We start from the raw sequence: 16183 nt of genomic DNA, 5'->3' as shown, positions 1-16183 counted from the left end.
GATCTTTTGACTCAATATATTTTTTGTAAATTATATTAAATTTTTATTTTTGAGCTAAATTTTCCTTTAAAATAATTTGATAATAGTTTCTCTATCGTACAAATAGAAAATTTATATAATTATTTTTAAATACATAAGGATATTATCTATTTAAATGAACCTGTTTTTAAAATATTTCGAAAAAAAAATTAAATTTTATAAATGTTTTTTTTTTGGCAAATATTTAAAAAAAAAACATTGTTAAATTAATTTTAGAGTCGATAAATTGTATTTAATGAATATATGATTTTTAAACTATATTTAATAAAAAAATTTTTTTATTGCTTTAGTTTAAAATTCGAATTCGGAATAATAATTTACTTTTAAAATTAAATTACAATTGAACTTGAGATTTACATGAAATTATTTGTTATTTAACATAAATGTAATTACATAAACATAATGTAAATAAAAATTATTAAAATTTTATTTTTTTTTCGATTTGCAAGAATGCAATTTAACACAAAATTTTGATAAAAATAAACTTAATGGAATAAAAGCCAAAGTTTAGAAAATTATTAATATTGTTAAAATAAATTTGGTCTATTTATAATTATCTAGTTTATATTTTTTAATTCTTTTATTCTTCTTCAAAATAATAATAAAAGATTAATATTATTTTTGTGTCTTAATTAAGTACATTATATAGTATAAATATTATGTATACGTATATATGCATATATTATTTTTTTTTGTATTAACATATTGGCTGTTGATTATGTTTGAAATCTTGTTCCAGTAACTCAACTATTGACTGTTCTAATGATTTATCGCCCATCAAACGAAAGAAGAATAAATGATCCAAACATTTTAAACTAATCGAACGTAATGCTGGTAATCGTAACAATAATTGAGCAAAACGACTATCATCACCTGGATGTTCATTGCGACAATGTTCATCAAGACAGGCGTAAATCTAAAAAAAAAAAATTGTATTAAAAATTAATTAAAAAGGAAATTTTAAGAGAATATCAATTTTTTCACATTTTACATACATATAAAAAGTATAATTTAATTTTTATTTTTACCTTTTCTCTACAAACTTCAACTTCTTGTCGACATTTAAGACCTCTTATATCTAAAAAGAATTTAAAATTTTTATTTTCAAATTTGAAAAAAAATCAAATAATAATAACAAAATACCTGGATTAAATAATATAATTGCCATTAAACATGATAATTCTGAACGATCAATATTTAAACGTTTCATTTTAACACTTAATTCCCCTAAAATCCTATCAAATATTGGTGCAACACCAGCCTGTAACGCACTATTACGATGGTATGTAAAATTTTGTGCTAAGCACATTTGTTGTGGTTGACGTAATGGTACTCGACGATCTGAAGAACCATCAGGTAAACACTCTAAATCTAAATACTAAAAAAAATAAAATGAAAAATTCGAATTAATAAAATTATAGACATAGATATGTATGTAGAAATGAAAATATACAAACCTCTATACTACGCCATGCAACATTTGCAATTAATAATTCATTCCATCCAGCCTTTAATAATAATACTTGATCATCCAATTGTAATTTTGAAAAATACGGCATTCTACGAGCATATTCGACCATTTGATATAATTGTTTATTAACCATTTGGCATAAATGTGAAACGGCACCCTTAAAAAAATAAAAATCATAGTAAATGTAAATATCATAGTCCATTTTTTTAAATTAATTTAAATAAAATTAGGGCATTGATAACCCCTACTAACTGTAAATTACTTACACGAAACTCATTTTGTACCATTGAATTTGGTCCAACTCTTAAAAATGGTATCGCATTATCTCCACTAATAATTTCAGCTTGTTGTTCAGCATCAATAATTCGTTCAATTGTTAAATCACGTACAGAACTTGTTATACTATTAATATCTTCAGTTTTTATTTGTGGTACTTTAGCGGCACGTTGTCTTTCTTCTTGTACAGCTTCACGTTTCATACCCATAGCTAAACATTTTTGATAACGACAATATTGACAACGATTACGTTGTCTTTTATCAATTATACAATTTTTATCTTCCCTGCATGCATAGGTCAAATCTTTACGTACTGTTCGTTTGAAAAAACCTTTACAGCCTTCACAACTATAATTAAAATTAAGAAAAAAACAAAATTAGTTAAACTCTTTTTTATAAATTAGCAAAAAATGGTTTGAAAAGAAAATTTATTTAAGAAATTTACGAATTCAAAATTTTTTGAATGAGTAAAAACAAAGCTGTCACAAAATTATTATGAAATTTGACATTCATGATGAAGGCATGAAAAGCCATTTACTCTTTTCATGTTACTGTCAGTATGTCAGACGTTATATTTGAAGTAAAGTTTATTGCAAGTGACTCTTTGACATTCAATTTTCCTTCCAATCTTAATTGAAGTCTGATTAATATAAAATTATGCAAGTTGCAAATAAACTAATCATCCATAAAAGTGGATTTAAATCTTGCTGAATTTGTTTTTGTATCTCCCTAAACACTCTCTATGGTGATGCTAAATCATTTATTGCTTCTTGGACTAATGAAAAATTCATATTGAAAAAGCGCTACAGCCAATTATTCTAAAATAAACTAAAATTAAAATGCGAATATCATAATTTATATTCGAAGATCAAGTATTAAAATGCACATATTGCATCGAAATTAACAAGTAACACCATTGTATACCTTATATTTATAACCTATAAAATGTCTATGCGATCTTAAGGTACGCAAAATGCATAAAAAAAATTTCAATTTCTTTTTTATCCATTTTTTTCACATCAGACGCATTTTAAATTTACTTGTCTTTATTTTTATTTATTTAATTTTTTTCTCTTGAAAAATTAAAATTCATTGTTGATACAACACGATTTTAAAGAAAAAAAGAAAATTGAATGCAGTTACTAATTGTAGACCTGTCATAAAATTTTGACTTGATCAAATAATGTGTGTTTTACACATTTATGAAATTTATGATCACATGCCAATTTTTGAATAGCAAGACTGTATTTTCTTCTTTCATTCTTTTATAGTTTTTAAATTTAAAATTCACATTTTGTATGTAAACATTTTTATTTAACAGCATTATTGTAATCAGTTGGGTATACGCTAATTATTAGTGACCTTCAGAAGATGCAAAAATTGAAATTTATGTAAATTTTTTCTTTTTTAAATAATATCTGTACATAATATAAAATATTTACGTAAATGAAATTAAAAAAAAAAAACATTATTCAAAAGTAGAGTGGCCATTAATATTTTGCTGTCGGGTGTACGTACAATAAATATTCATTGCTTGCCATTCGAATTTACTCACATATCTCTAAATTGGCATTCTAAATCATTATTTTGAATAATTATATAAAAGAATTTTATTTTTACACTTCCCGAAAATATTTCGGAATACACATTACTTTAATAATTTAAATTAAAACATTTTTTATCACGGATTCACTTATATAATTCAAAAATATTTAAAAAAAATTTTCATTTTAAAAAAATATATTACTTATTTCCCAACATCAGTCTTATTTTCAGTAAAAATATAAAGGGCAATCAAATATAATAAGTATTCTAGAATTTTGTGTGGAAACTTTGGCAAAAAAACCTAAAAAGTTTTGAATTTTAAAGTGAAATCTATACCTTAACCTCACTCAAATTTTTCTTGCTGAAAGACATTGTCACTCTTCAGAAAGAAAATACCCAATTAAATTAAAAATCAAAGCACTCGAGCATTCTCAACACATATTTTCTGTTACTCTACAAAATCTTCAAAATTGGGACTTCTGTTCACTCTAAGAGAAGAAAATAAAGAAGAAAATGAATTTTCTTTCTTTGCATTTTTAATATTCTAAGAATTTTTTTTTCTTTTTCAATAAAAATTGGAAATTTTTTGTTTAATTATTCCAAACATTTATATTACAAGTACTTTTTTTGTTACTTTTATTCGATTTGTATTTTTAGAAGTGGCATATTGTAAAATCGAATCGAATCGAATGATTTGAAAACAAAGAAATTTTTTGCAATTTTTAAACAATGTGTCATTTATGTTTATAATAAAAATTGTCTAAGAGATTATTTATTCAATTTTCTTTATAAATTACAAAAAAAAAGGGAAAAATCATTTAAAAATTAATTTTTTTTCTTCAATTTTATTAAAACGTTTTCCAATTTCTATCATGCTTTCTTTCTTTCATCCTTTTAAATTTAAAATGTGCCATTATAGTGAGAAAGTTTCCGAGAAAAAAAAAATTGGACACTCTCATACAAATTTTATAATTTTTATAAAATCAAAATTAAATTTAATCTTTTCTTCTTTCTTTTGCAGAAATTCTATTTTTTAAAAAAATTATTTACCTATAAACACCATAATGTTTTCCACTAGCACGATCACCACAAATCGAACATAAATGTTTTGAACCGCTTAATGGATGATTTGGTGGATATTGTGATGGTATATTATTACCACCATTACCGCCAATTTGATTTCCACCATTACCACCAGCACCAGTTGGTGATGCTGCACATGATGAATTCAATGATTGTAATGTACTATTTATTGTTGCAAATGAATTTGGACTACCAGGACCTGGTGAAAAACTTTCAATACTGTTACCATTTAATAATGATATATCAGGTTTCATTTCTGGTTTCATTTCCTGTGGTGATATCGGTGACATATGCCCAAATGCTTGTTCTAAAATAAAAATAAAAATAAAGTACATGTGTTATATTAATTAAAGAGTTGACCTTTTTCAATAATTGATTATAATAACTTAATTTAATTAATAGAAGTATACAGTTGATATTAATATAAAAAATTTTAAAATTTCATAAGTAAAAATAATTAATTACATATTATAAAGGATTCTTCCAATGGAAACCATATATTAAATTTCTTATGAAAATTTTCAATTTAATAAAGGTCTATATCTAGATTTCTATACTGAATTAATTTCAGTACAAGTGAGTGGGTTTCATAGATATTACATACATATAATACATACATACATATTTTCTAATTATACCTGGTAAAAAATATTATACACACTTCACTTTTTTAACAGTTTATTTTGTTTTTTAAATTTAGAATCAAATTCTAGCCGAAAGGTTAGATGATTCACGATTCACCACCTTTATATGTACATTAATTTTACCCCTTTTCATTTTAAAAAAAGGAATAAAATAAATTTTTAAAATTTTCCATTGGTTACAAAGATTTCTTCTCCCACTTACCTCAATTTATAAAACTTATTATCAGCAGGTTAAAAAAATATTGTAAATTCAAAAATGTCAAAATTTTCTCAAAACCTTTGTTAAATTTTATAATAAGCACAAATACATTGAAAAAGGCATAAATTTTATAACTCGCATGATAAAAAAATAAATCAACTTTAGCCTTTCAACTTTCTGTTGAATTATTTTAGATCATAGAATAGGCTTCAAGAAAAAAGAACTAATCATTTTAACTTTAATTATTTTGTTAATGGTAAAAAATTTTCGTTAAGTTATAAGTAAATGACATGGTTATTCTTTCCATAAATTCCATTCTGGAACAATCTGCGTGTATGTGTGCTCGTTTAACAATAAGAAGATATTTGAGTCTTGATATAGAAGTTCATTTTTATGTTCCTATTTAACTTTGAAAAATATCCCGTTTAAAATTAAGGAGTCTTTAAAAATTTCCGGTTTAAAATTAAGGAGCCTTTAAAAAATTCAGTCATGCGGGTGTATACCATTGAAAAAATTTGCGAAAATTAACTATGAAGACGATATCTGCCTCTTACCTCATAGATATGGAATATGCAGAACAAAATAAATATTTTCGAAAGGGAAGTTGCGGTAGTCAGCCTTAAGATAAACACCAATAAAATTAAATACCTGAGATTAAATACAATGAATAATAATTTCCTTTCAAGTAGGCCACAGCAAAATTGAGGACAAGCCAAAATTCAACTTCCTACACAAGATTGTGGCAGGCGATGGACAACCGAAAAAACACATAGACAAAAGATTGTCGAAAGTTTTTGGCAGGATATGGCCGGTATAGAAGTCGATCAACTTGGCAAAAAATATCCAGATCAAAATATTTAGTGTTAAATCAGTACTCCTGTACGGCTGTGAGACATCGTTGGTGAATGCAGCGTATATCAACAAGGCGTAAGTATACATCACAATAATACATCACGTAGGTATACATAAGAATAATATGTAGAATGTCCTGGTCCAGAACGATAACAAACACTGAACTATGGGAAATTGCGAACCAGAACTCTATAAACTTTTCGGAAGCCAAATAATAAGATAGCCAGATAGGTATTAAAGAGAAAAGAGAATAGAGCCTGTAACACGTGGCAACGAATTACACTTAAAGAGGCCGAATCAAATGAAAAATGTCGTTATTATGCTTAAATCTCACACTATACATAAAAAAATATACATATGCAATATATCTAGATAAGTACTAGATAGCATACATACTATAAATATTATCAGCCTACGCTCCATTATTTTTTTCTCATAATTTTCTATAGAGAACAAATTTTACAGTTAATATTTACCTTAATATAATATGAACAAACACACAGCATAGAAGATTTTAAAGAACAAAATTAGTATTGTACTCATGTGCATACATACATATATAAAATATTTGAACCTACATTCTCATATACATATGTAACAAACGTCCATATTTACCTTATAAACTTGTAAAATAGAAAATGAAAAAATAAAAAAAAAACAAGAGAAAACGTTTATATCCTTGGGATAAATTTTAAATTCTAGATTCCAGTCAGATTAATTTTGTGCATACTTACATTATATTTGAATGTACATTCAATTTATACAAAAATATTAATTTTGTACGTATGTATGTATATGGATAGCGAATAAATACCCTAATACATTAATAAATTTTGTATATAAATAGTATAACAAAATATAAAACGTGTGCGTCCTTGAATGCGATTTCTATGATGCACCATCGCATATTCAGACCCAAAGAGAAACGCATGCGTCTGATTTGTTTTTATTTAATTTTTTCCTATTTCTTTTTTTCTTCCTCTGTTTCTTATACTTTATTATATTTTGAATGTCTACGACAATAAAATGTTGATTATGTTAGATTTTCATTAACACTATATTACCTTCAAACAAAAATTGTTTTTGTTATATTTTTATATAACATTTATAAATATTCAAGCGGCAATAATAAGGGAAAATAGAGTAAAATAAAAAAAACAATATATGTACGAATTATAACACTATAGGTACATATGTACCTATACATAAAGAGAAGTATATTAAAAAAAATAGAAAATTGTATAACAAAAATAGAAAAGTAGCTAAACAAAAAATGTATGGAAAAATTATTTTTTCCCTAATATGTACGAGTATAATAAATATTTGTATTCATTAAGTAAAAGATACATTCATGACAGTAAAAAATTTAATAAACAATTTTTACATTTTTGTTATACAAAATGTCGTGAAGATTAAGATTTGAAATATTTTATATCAGTAATTATAAAGAATGCGTTAAAATGACTAAAACGTTTTAAAATTATTCGATCGCTTTATGATAATTATAATTGAACGAGTTCCTCATATTAAGTGTTTAGATGAAATGTTTCCAAAGTTTTGAAGTACAGAGACTAAAATTTTAATGGTACATTTATTGTGTACTTATTTTGACAAATTGTTCATGATTTGACATTTTAGTACTATAATTCTGACTTCAGTAAAAATTTGCATCCGCAATAAATTAAAAGCTAAATTTAAAACTTTAATTTAGTTAAATACCTAAAATTTATACGCTGAACGTACTGATCACATCAAGCTCATAAAATTTATATAAATATTTTCTGATAAAACTGTGTATAAAAACAGAACCTGGCAGCAAAAACGACTATTTACATTACAACAATATCTTATGTCATAATATTTTAATAAATAGTTTGCAACATTGTTTCTAAACATTTTGTACTTTATTCGAATTGATTGCTAAAGGTAAAGTACTTTATGTAGTTTACACAAAATGAAAAAATGTAGAGAACAATATACTAAAGAGAGAGAAAGAGAATATTTTTTTTTAATATATGAAAAATGTTGATAATGAAATATAATTGGTTTTTGGTATTGCTTTGCCTTGCCTTGTCTCATATAATCAAATTTGACCTTGATAATCCATTGTAAATGTTTGTGCATGTATATGAATATGGTCTGTACATTTAGAATATCACAACTATAAATATATACGTATATATAGAATATAACTTTACTTGTATATGTGATGTTATAAGCACTTAAATATCATCCACACATATATTATAGTAATATACAGGTATATAGTATGGGGGACAGAATTATTAACTCGATTTTAAGGCAACAAAATTATTCTATAATTGTTTTTGATATGCTTTTTTTTTCTTTTTAAATATTTTGCCTTCATAAGGGGAAGTTAATATAATTTATCATTATATATACGTATGTGTATGTACATGTATATGTATATGGAAATATTTTTTTCTTATTTTTTTTTTATTTTTTATTTTTAATGAATTAGGTTTGTATTTTATAAGTTATACTCGCAACCGATGTAGGTATATCTATGAGTATATTTTGAAAGAAAGATGATAAATATAAGATCAAAAATTTTAGATTATATTGTTATAGTTTATTTAATTATATCTCAATCAGTATAACCATCAGCCGTGAATTTTTGCATGTTTACTACACACTAAAAAAAATATATGTAAATATAATAGATTTAATGTTTACTCTGATTTTTCTTAATATGTATACATACACATGGTTACATATATATATTTGTGATAATTTTACATTAAATGTATACATAGTTTTGGGGCATCCCAAAACGTATTTTACGTACACATGTGTAAACACTCATAACAATTACATAACAAGAAATGAAATAATTGAAAATTTTTTTGCTATTAATTTGAAAAAAAAAATCTTTCTTAATATAAAACAATAAATAATTGTAACCATCATTTTAGTGACAAAATCACTTTTAGCTTAGGAGAATCGTTCAAACCAATTTGAAGGTATGACATCCGGACATTTGAAAATATGATATCTGGGCATTTACGGAAAAGCTGTTAACAAAAACTAAGGAATTTATTGAAGTCTACCAAAACCAAATTTAAGAAACAAGAGAGAGATAAAGAAACAAGAGAGCGTGCATACAATATTACAACTATTATTTTAGGTAAACCACAACACCAGGGGCCTTACTACGTAATTTGATTTTCGTAAAACGATTCGTATTTCCAAAAATGGTAAGGTAGTATCAAACAATTTGCATAGTACTACTTCTCATTTCTGCAAATACGAAAATCGTTTTACGAAAATCAAATTAGATAGTAAGGCCCCAGTTGTAACAAGATTTGAGAAGAATTAAGCAAAATAAAATGAAAGAGAAATTCAAGAGAGCATATATTGAAATTAAGCACAGACTGAAGCACTTAAGTTATACATTATACCATTGTGAATACGGTTTATAGCAATACACAGAAGACAATTTTTGTAATTACACAACGAACTATTATTTTTTAGAAGCGCTATTGAGTTATAGGTTTTTTTTGAGGCCCCTCAACAAAAAAATGGTTTCCACTGTGTAATTTCACAAATTGTCTTCTGTATATCGTAATAAAACATATACATAATTGTTACACCAATTTAAAAATAAAAAATATGTTTATTTACATGCTAAAGTAAAGTTTCAACATTATCACCTAAAAATATGCAATTTTTTATAAATATTTAAAATTTAAGCTCTTCCAACCTTAATAAAATTTGATTTGTTTATTACATATTTTCCAAGCTCACTTTTATCGAAAATATCTGTCTGAACAGGTGGCCAACTAACTAAACATATAGATTTTAATACAACTTGAAATTTATTTCTTTTCATACTTAACATAAATTAATTTTTTTCCATCTTTAATTCCAATTCATATCGAAATTGAACTAAAAAAAAACATTAATGAATTAATAATAGAAAAAAAAACAGAATTTTTATTAATCCGAACCCATTAATTATTTTTTAATGAATAAATTATAAATATAAATTCATACTCAATTACTGAGTAAAAAAAAAATATGTGGTTTATTGTGTCTCTCCTATTATTCATTTCTAAATTATTTATTTGAAATTATAATTATACGAGTATATTAAATATAATTTTCACATTTTTTAATGGGAAAAGTTATTTTTTTTCTTTTATTTACAAATTATTATTTTTTTTTTAATTTTTATAATTAATGTGTGTGAAAATTTACAATTAGATTTTAATTGAATTTTTTTTTTATTAACTTTCATTAAAAATAATAACATGCTATAATGAAAAGTGTAATGCATATATTTATGAAAATAATTATAAAGTATGACAGTAATTTTAATAAAAACAATATTCTTAACTGTTATACTTTACAGCAATTATACTATATTGAATATGCTTCCTTTATTTAAATAGAATATAGGTTTTGAATATTTAAAATTGGTTTGAACGTAAAGATTAAATTGATCATAGTCCACTTTCTTGTATTCAATGGAGTGCTAGTATAGTACTTAAAGATCTAAAAAAAAAAAATAAGAAATTAATTAGAGCTCTAAAAGTGTGAGTTTTTCAATTTTTCTATAGATTAAAAACTATTTAATTTGATCGGCTCAGTCTTATGTATACCAAGCAATGCGTGATCATTTTGATGAATTTCTATTTTATATGAAAATTTTGATTTCTCGAAAAGTTTCGCTTTTTTTTCTCTTTCTCTCTCTCTCTCTCTCTCTCTCTCTGAAAAAATTCAATTTTAGCATGGAGGTTTTGTCATTTTATACTTTAAAAAAGTGACGTAAAATATTATTTAAAATGGAATAAATACAAAAAAAGAAAAAAAAAAACAAAATAATTTCAGCACTTTCAAACAAGGCGATGAACCTTTATAAGAAAAATGAGAGCGTCTTTGAAAGTAGATCATTTTTATGCGACGTATCAATTAATTCACCTTTCATCTCAATTCTTTAATTTTAAATTCAAATAAACAATTACTTATACTTATATAAAACCGTATACAATAAGTCTGAAAAAATATTTTTTTAAATAAATTTCTCTTGAGCAATATTTGCACTAAAAATTCAAAAAATAAAAACTAAAAAAAAAAATACCCTTGATTGCATTTAAGAAATTGCCAACAAAATTTAATAATAAAAAAAAAATTTTCATGTTTCATTCGTTTTACCACCCAATTTTCATGAAATTTATCAACTTTCTTCCAATCAAAATAAATAATAATAATAATTTTAATAAGTAAAGTGTATAAAATGAATATAAACGAGAAAAAAACATTAACGGTGTTAATGATAATAAAAAGCGCATTTTTCTAAATAAAAAACATTCAAGAGAATAACAATAACAACAAAGACATGAAATGAAATCAAAATATATAAAGTAAATAAATAAATTACAATCAATTTATCAATTTAGCAGAACAGAAAAATATAAAACAAAATTCATACACGTACATTAAAAGTAATAATAAAAAATTGCAGAAGCAAAATAAATCAGCAAAAATAGTACTTAAGTGAAAAATTTGCTCAAATGATGGCCACAAAAAATTTCATTGTGTTTGAAATTCCCCCAAAAAATTCAAAAACAAGAAAATAGAACAAAAATTAAAACAATACTCAATTTTAGAATTCGAGTGTGGAAAACCAGTGGCAAAATCACTTGCAAATTAAATAAGTTGGAAAATTAAAAAATATTGCAGATTACGTTTAGCAAATTTAAAAAAAATGTCTAATCTCCAAAATAAAATAATTAAAAATATAAATTAAACAAATTTTTTTCTTAGTGTATCAAAACTGTCACAGCAAAACCTTTGCATCGAACAAAATTCGGACTCTTGAATACAATTTTCGATTTTCAAAAAATATTTATTCGAAATACATAACTAAAAATTTGAACTAGAATTGATTCTAGTACATTGGAAAAAATTTTATTTCAATAAAAGAAAGATACACTAATAAAACACGATCCGTAAATGTTGCGTTTCTGTTTTTGATGCTTCTCCAATTTCTAATTTTTCGCATATATGCTTCGTGTATGACAAGCAGAATTCAAATTTCGACCTCATTAATTTTTAAGGCTGAAATTTCAAAATTTAATTTGTATAAGGTTATGGAGGAAATGCTTAACAGTTTTAAATTTTTAACAAGAATTTTTACCCTTGTTTCTCCGAATTTTAATTACTTTAAAACTAAATAAATAAAAAGGCTTAACAATGATTTCTCAAACGAAATGGATAAAAAAAATTTACAATAATTATAGGATTTCCAAAACAAATTAAAAATAATTTTGATCCCATAGGCAAATTTTTCGTCTTCTTCTTTAATTTCGAACATTCATTTTATTCACCTTCTTAACACATTCATACATTATCTTTTATTGAACCGCTATATAGCAAGTTGAGAAAAACATAAAACATCGCATATGTACAAAAGAAATAGGAAAAATTTAGTATAAATTTCAAGCCGCCAGAGGGCTAAGACGAAACCAATACCGCAATATTAACGATATAATAATAAATATAAGTATCTACATACGAGTATATGTATGTACATATGTAATTTGATTTTTAAGAGAACGCAAAAATAAAAATTTATGGCACCATAAAGACCAGACAACTAAACCATATAACATAAAAAGAAACCTCCAAAAAATAATATATACATATGTATATGTTTGAATTTATATAACGTAAAATGAAAAAAAAAAAATTAATAGAAATATAAAAGAAAAGAGATGAAAAATGAAAGAGAAAACAGTATAATATTTCAGCTGTCAATGGAAAATAACTGAAAATAATGAAAAGCAAAAAAAAATGTCCTTAAAACAAGAGTTATCACAAAATATTACAGTATAGAATTATATTAAAAGCGCATCTTTAAGTTATAATAATTTTTATAGAATTTTTGATGTACTGAGTAGTACAGCATCTTAAAACTGTTAGAATGCGTACCTTTTATATTTATTCAAGAAAAATTAGAATAAAAAATTCCGTTCTCTTTAAGGTCGTGTAAACTGTATGATAACTCGTGTATAAGCTTTCACCAATTTTTACGGTACTTAAAACAGAAAAAACTAGTAAATTCTGCATTCCAAGTAACGCAGTTTTATCGATAAATTGCTTTGTTATTGTAGAAGAATATTCCTTTCAACTTCCTCTCACTCTCCCTTTTGAGTTACTCTGTCTAACGAATTTTGAAAAAGTCAATTTCACTTTCTCTTCATTTCTGCCATTTTAATACTCGTAAAAGATATATAAAAGTTCCATTAACTGAAACTAATAAAACTTATGTTTGTATAACACAAATGTAAAAGAAATCCTTGTTCAATTTTTAATTTTATCGAAATTACTCCCATATATTATACAACAGTCTCTCTAACCAGTTACATCTCTATAGAGGTTATCTCATAAATAAATACACACAAATGCAATTATCTTGCAATAAAATAAGACATAACATTACAATCTAACATTACTGTTAGTCATAAAAAATAAAAGCATACAATTAGAAACAAAATTCTCAATTTTAATTTTTCTTTTTATATCACATCGTCTGCCCAAAATAATTAAATTGTAATTTATTTCTTCAATACGGAGGATTTAACAATGAACCGTTCTTTTGTAGTTAACAATACAGAACAGTTATTTTGTACGCTACTGTTAATTTTAACAAAAACTACAAAAGTATACAAGAATAAAGATTAAATGGGAAATTAAGATGCGTTTATATTCTAAAAATGGAGCAAATGAGAATAAAAGTGGAAAAAAAAACACAAAAAAATTCTTAACATGAACAGGAAATTAGAGGGACGATACAAATGTAAAACATCATGATTTATGGTTCGAATTAATAGGAGGTCATCATTTTACAAGTTTTTATCGATCCTTATTTTTTTATATTTTTGTTTTCATTCATTTGCTTTTATTTTTAATTTTAATTTTATTAAAGTCTAGTTTGACAACCATATACATACATAAAAACCCAAATATCACGCAGCAAACACTTGTATTTATACTTAGATATCTACATATATGTTAACTACATATGTACATGGCGTACAACAAATATCTACGTATAACAGTTATACATAAAAATACAATACCTACCATGTGTAGGCTTCAAGTGATTTATTACAAAATGTATGTATAAGTATATAAATGAATTATATATATGTATGTTGAAAACAATAACAATAAAAAAATTTTCGACACGTGTTGAAATTACAATATAACTAAACTGTATTATAATATTGTGTTAAATCGTCCTTTTTGATTGAAGCTACATATATAAAATTATATTGTTATATAAATTATAATACCACAATAAATTGTTATAGAAAGGGAATTTATATTGTTTAGATAACTAGAGAGAGGACGAGTAAAAGAAAATGGAGAGAAAAAGAGAAAATGTCTTAAGAAATCCTGACAGCAAATACATTTGTATATATACATATAAGTTGAAATTTATACCAATATGAACTTTGATATTATTCTTTTATATTGATTAAATTGAATAGATTTATATTTATTTCTCACCTGTCTGCAGTATATTTTAATCTTTTATAAATGAAAATAATAAATATTTATTATAAATTTGAAAATTGATATATATAAATATATATGTAAAATATATTAGCAAACAAACATAATAATTTTCTATTATCATAATAATTAATTAATTTATAAATAATAAAATAATAATTTTTATTATTATTACCCGTATAACAATAAAAATATTTGATGGAAACAAAAAAATATTAAAAGTGAAAAAAATTGCATATTTTTAGGATATTTTATTAATTCTTTGAATATTTTTCATTCTTAACCTCTTTTTCAACAGAGCTTTATAAAAATATCGTGAAAATTCTTTTTTGAATGGAAAAAATTCCCAGTTTAATAAATTGAGAGCTGCAATTGAGCAAATTTTTGAGCGGTTTTCCTATACACACATATGCCAGTTCTAAAACTAAATTAACATTTCAGAAGTAAACTTTATTTGAACTGATCCGGGGGTGCTAACCTAATGGATGGACCGATGCGTCTGTTGTTGAAGGAATTCATTACTATCATAGATAAGGAAACCAAAACAAAAGACGAGAACTTGTGAGCCGGAGCTCGCGCATGCGAGATAACCAAAGCGTATCGTAGAGCACGAGGAACTTGTTCTTTGTGCCTGTCCGTTTCTAATGAGGAAGATGAAGCGCATCCTGGAGACCTTCTTATTCGATTACTTGCGGAACCTATTTGACACAGCTTTTTGAGATTTCCATCACTTGGGGATTTGTCGAGTGTTAATTTGAGGGTTTCTGATATGCCTCCTTGCTCGCAAAGATTTTTTATTCTGCGTACATTGGAATATTGCAATAAAAAAATATAAAACAATTTTAAAAATTCGAATTCAAATTTACTTTAAGTGATGAATATTTTTTTTTCATTTCATTTCCCCTAATTAATTTCTTTCAATAATCTTAAGTATCCGGCTTTAAATAAACATGTATTATGCACACATACATACGAGTATATGCATATTACGCAAATAAACAATCATCTCAATGCTTGAGATAATTTATTATATAGATCCTTTATATTATGCTCTTTCCTTTTCTGAAGTAATTTGTTAACGTCAAACAAACCCAAATAAAAAAAAAAATTATGAAGACCGAATATGGAAGACAAATAAAACATTTAAAGGGTGTGCTAAAATTAATGTTACTTAAATTATACAAATACAAAGTATGTATACCTACTCCATATCTCTGTATATATACATATGTACGTACACAATATGTAAATATATACAGTTAGAATCAATATTGTATATAAAGTGCTTATTTATCTACATATATACAAATATACTGAAAAAAAACTCGAACAAAAAAGAAAAAATACTAAAATAAGAGAAAAAAATTATAACAAAACGCTATATAAATGACAGCACAAAAAATAGCAAACTATCAAAAAAAAAAAAACAACAGAAAATTTTGCAGACAAAGGATATTTTTTTTTTATTCTCAAGTTCTTTTCATTCCCCTTGTGTTCCTTTTAGCATTTTCTGTGTTTCTTTTTTTT

At 24.5% G+C, this 16183-nt stretch overlaps 1 protein-coding gene across 3 annotated transcripts in view; it reads right to left on the bottom strand.

Annotated features, from left to right (window-relative positions):
• Window positions 1-414: 414 nt before the first annotated feature.
• LOC129612730 (protein ultraspiracle) overlaps window positions 415-16183 on the bottom strand; it is a 70409-nt gene continuing 54640 nt past the window's right edge. Inside the window, exons 2-7 of one of the 3 annotated variants that reach the window (XM_055526488.1) lie at window positions 4382-4721; window positions 1777-2134; window positions 1497-1667; window positions 1183-1417; window positions 1068-1117; window positions 415-955 (exon numbers count right to left, since the gene is read on the bottom strand). In XM_055526488.1, coding sequence (XP_055382463.1) covers window positions 737-955; window positions 1068-1117; window positions 1183-1417; window positions 1497-1667; window positions 1777-2134; window positions 4382-4721 — 1373 coding nt within the window. In that variant the 3' untranslated portion in view covers window positions 415-736. The remainder of the gene's footprint in view (window positions 956-1067; window positions 1118-1182; window positions 1418-1496; window positions 1668-1776; window positions 2135-4381; window positions 4722-16183) is intronic. The other 2 variants (XM_055526489.1, XM_055526487.1) reach the window with 2 other exon arrangements.

This window comes from Condylostylus longicornis, unplaced genomic scaffold, assembly GCF_029603195.1.
Source record: "Condylostylus longicornis isolate FDR11 unplaced genomic scaffold, ASM2960319v2 ptg000076l, whole genome shotgun sequence".
Taxonomy (NCBI): domain Eukaryota; kingdom Metazoa; phylum Arthropoda; class Insecta; order Diptera; family Dolichopodidae; genus Condylostylus; species Condylostylus longicornis.
This window is presented reverse-complemented; position numbering and strand designations above follow the sequence as displayed.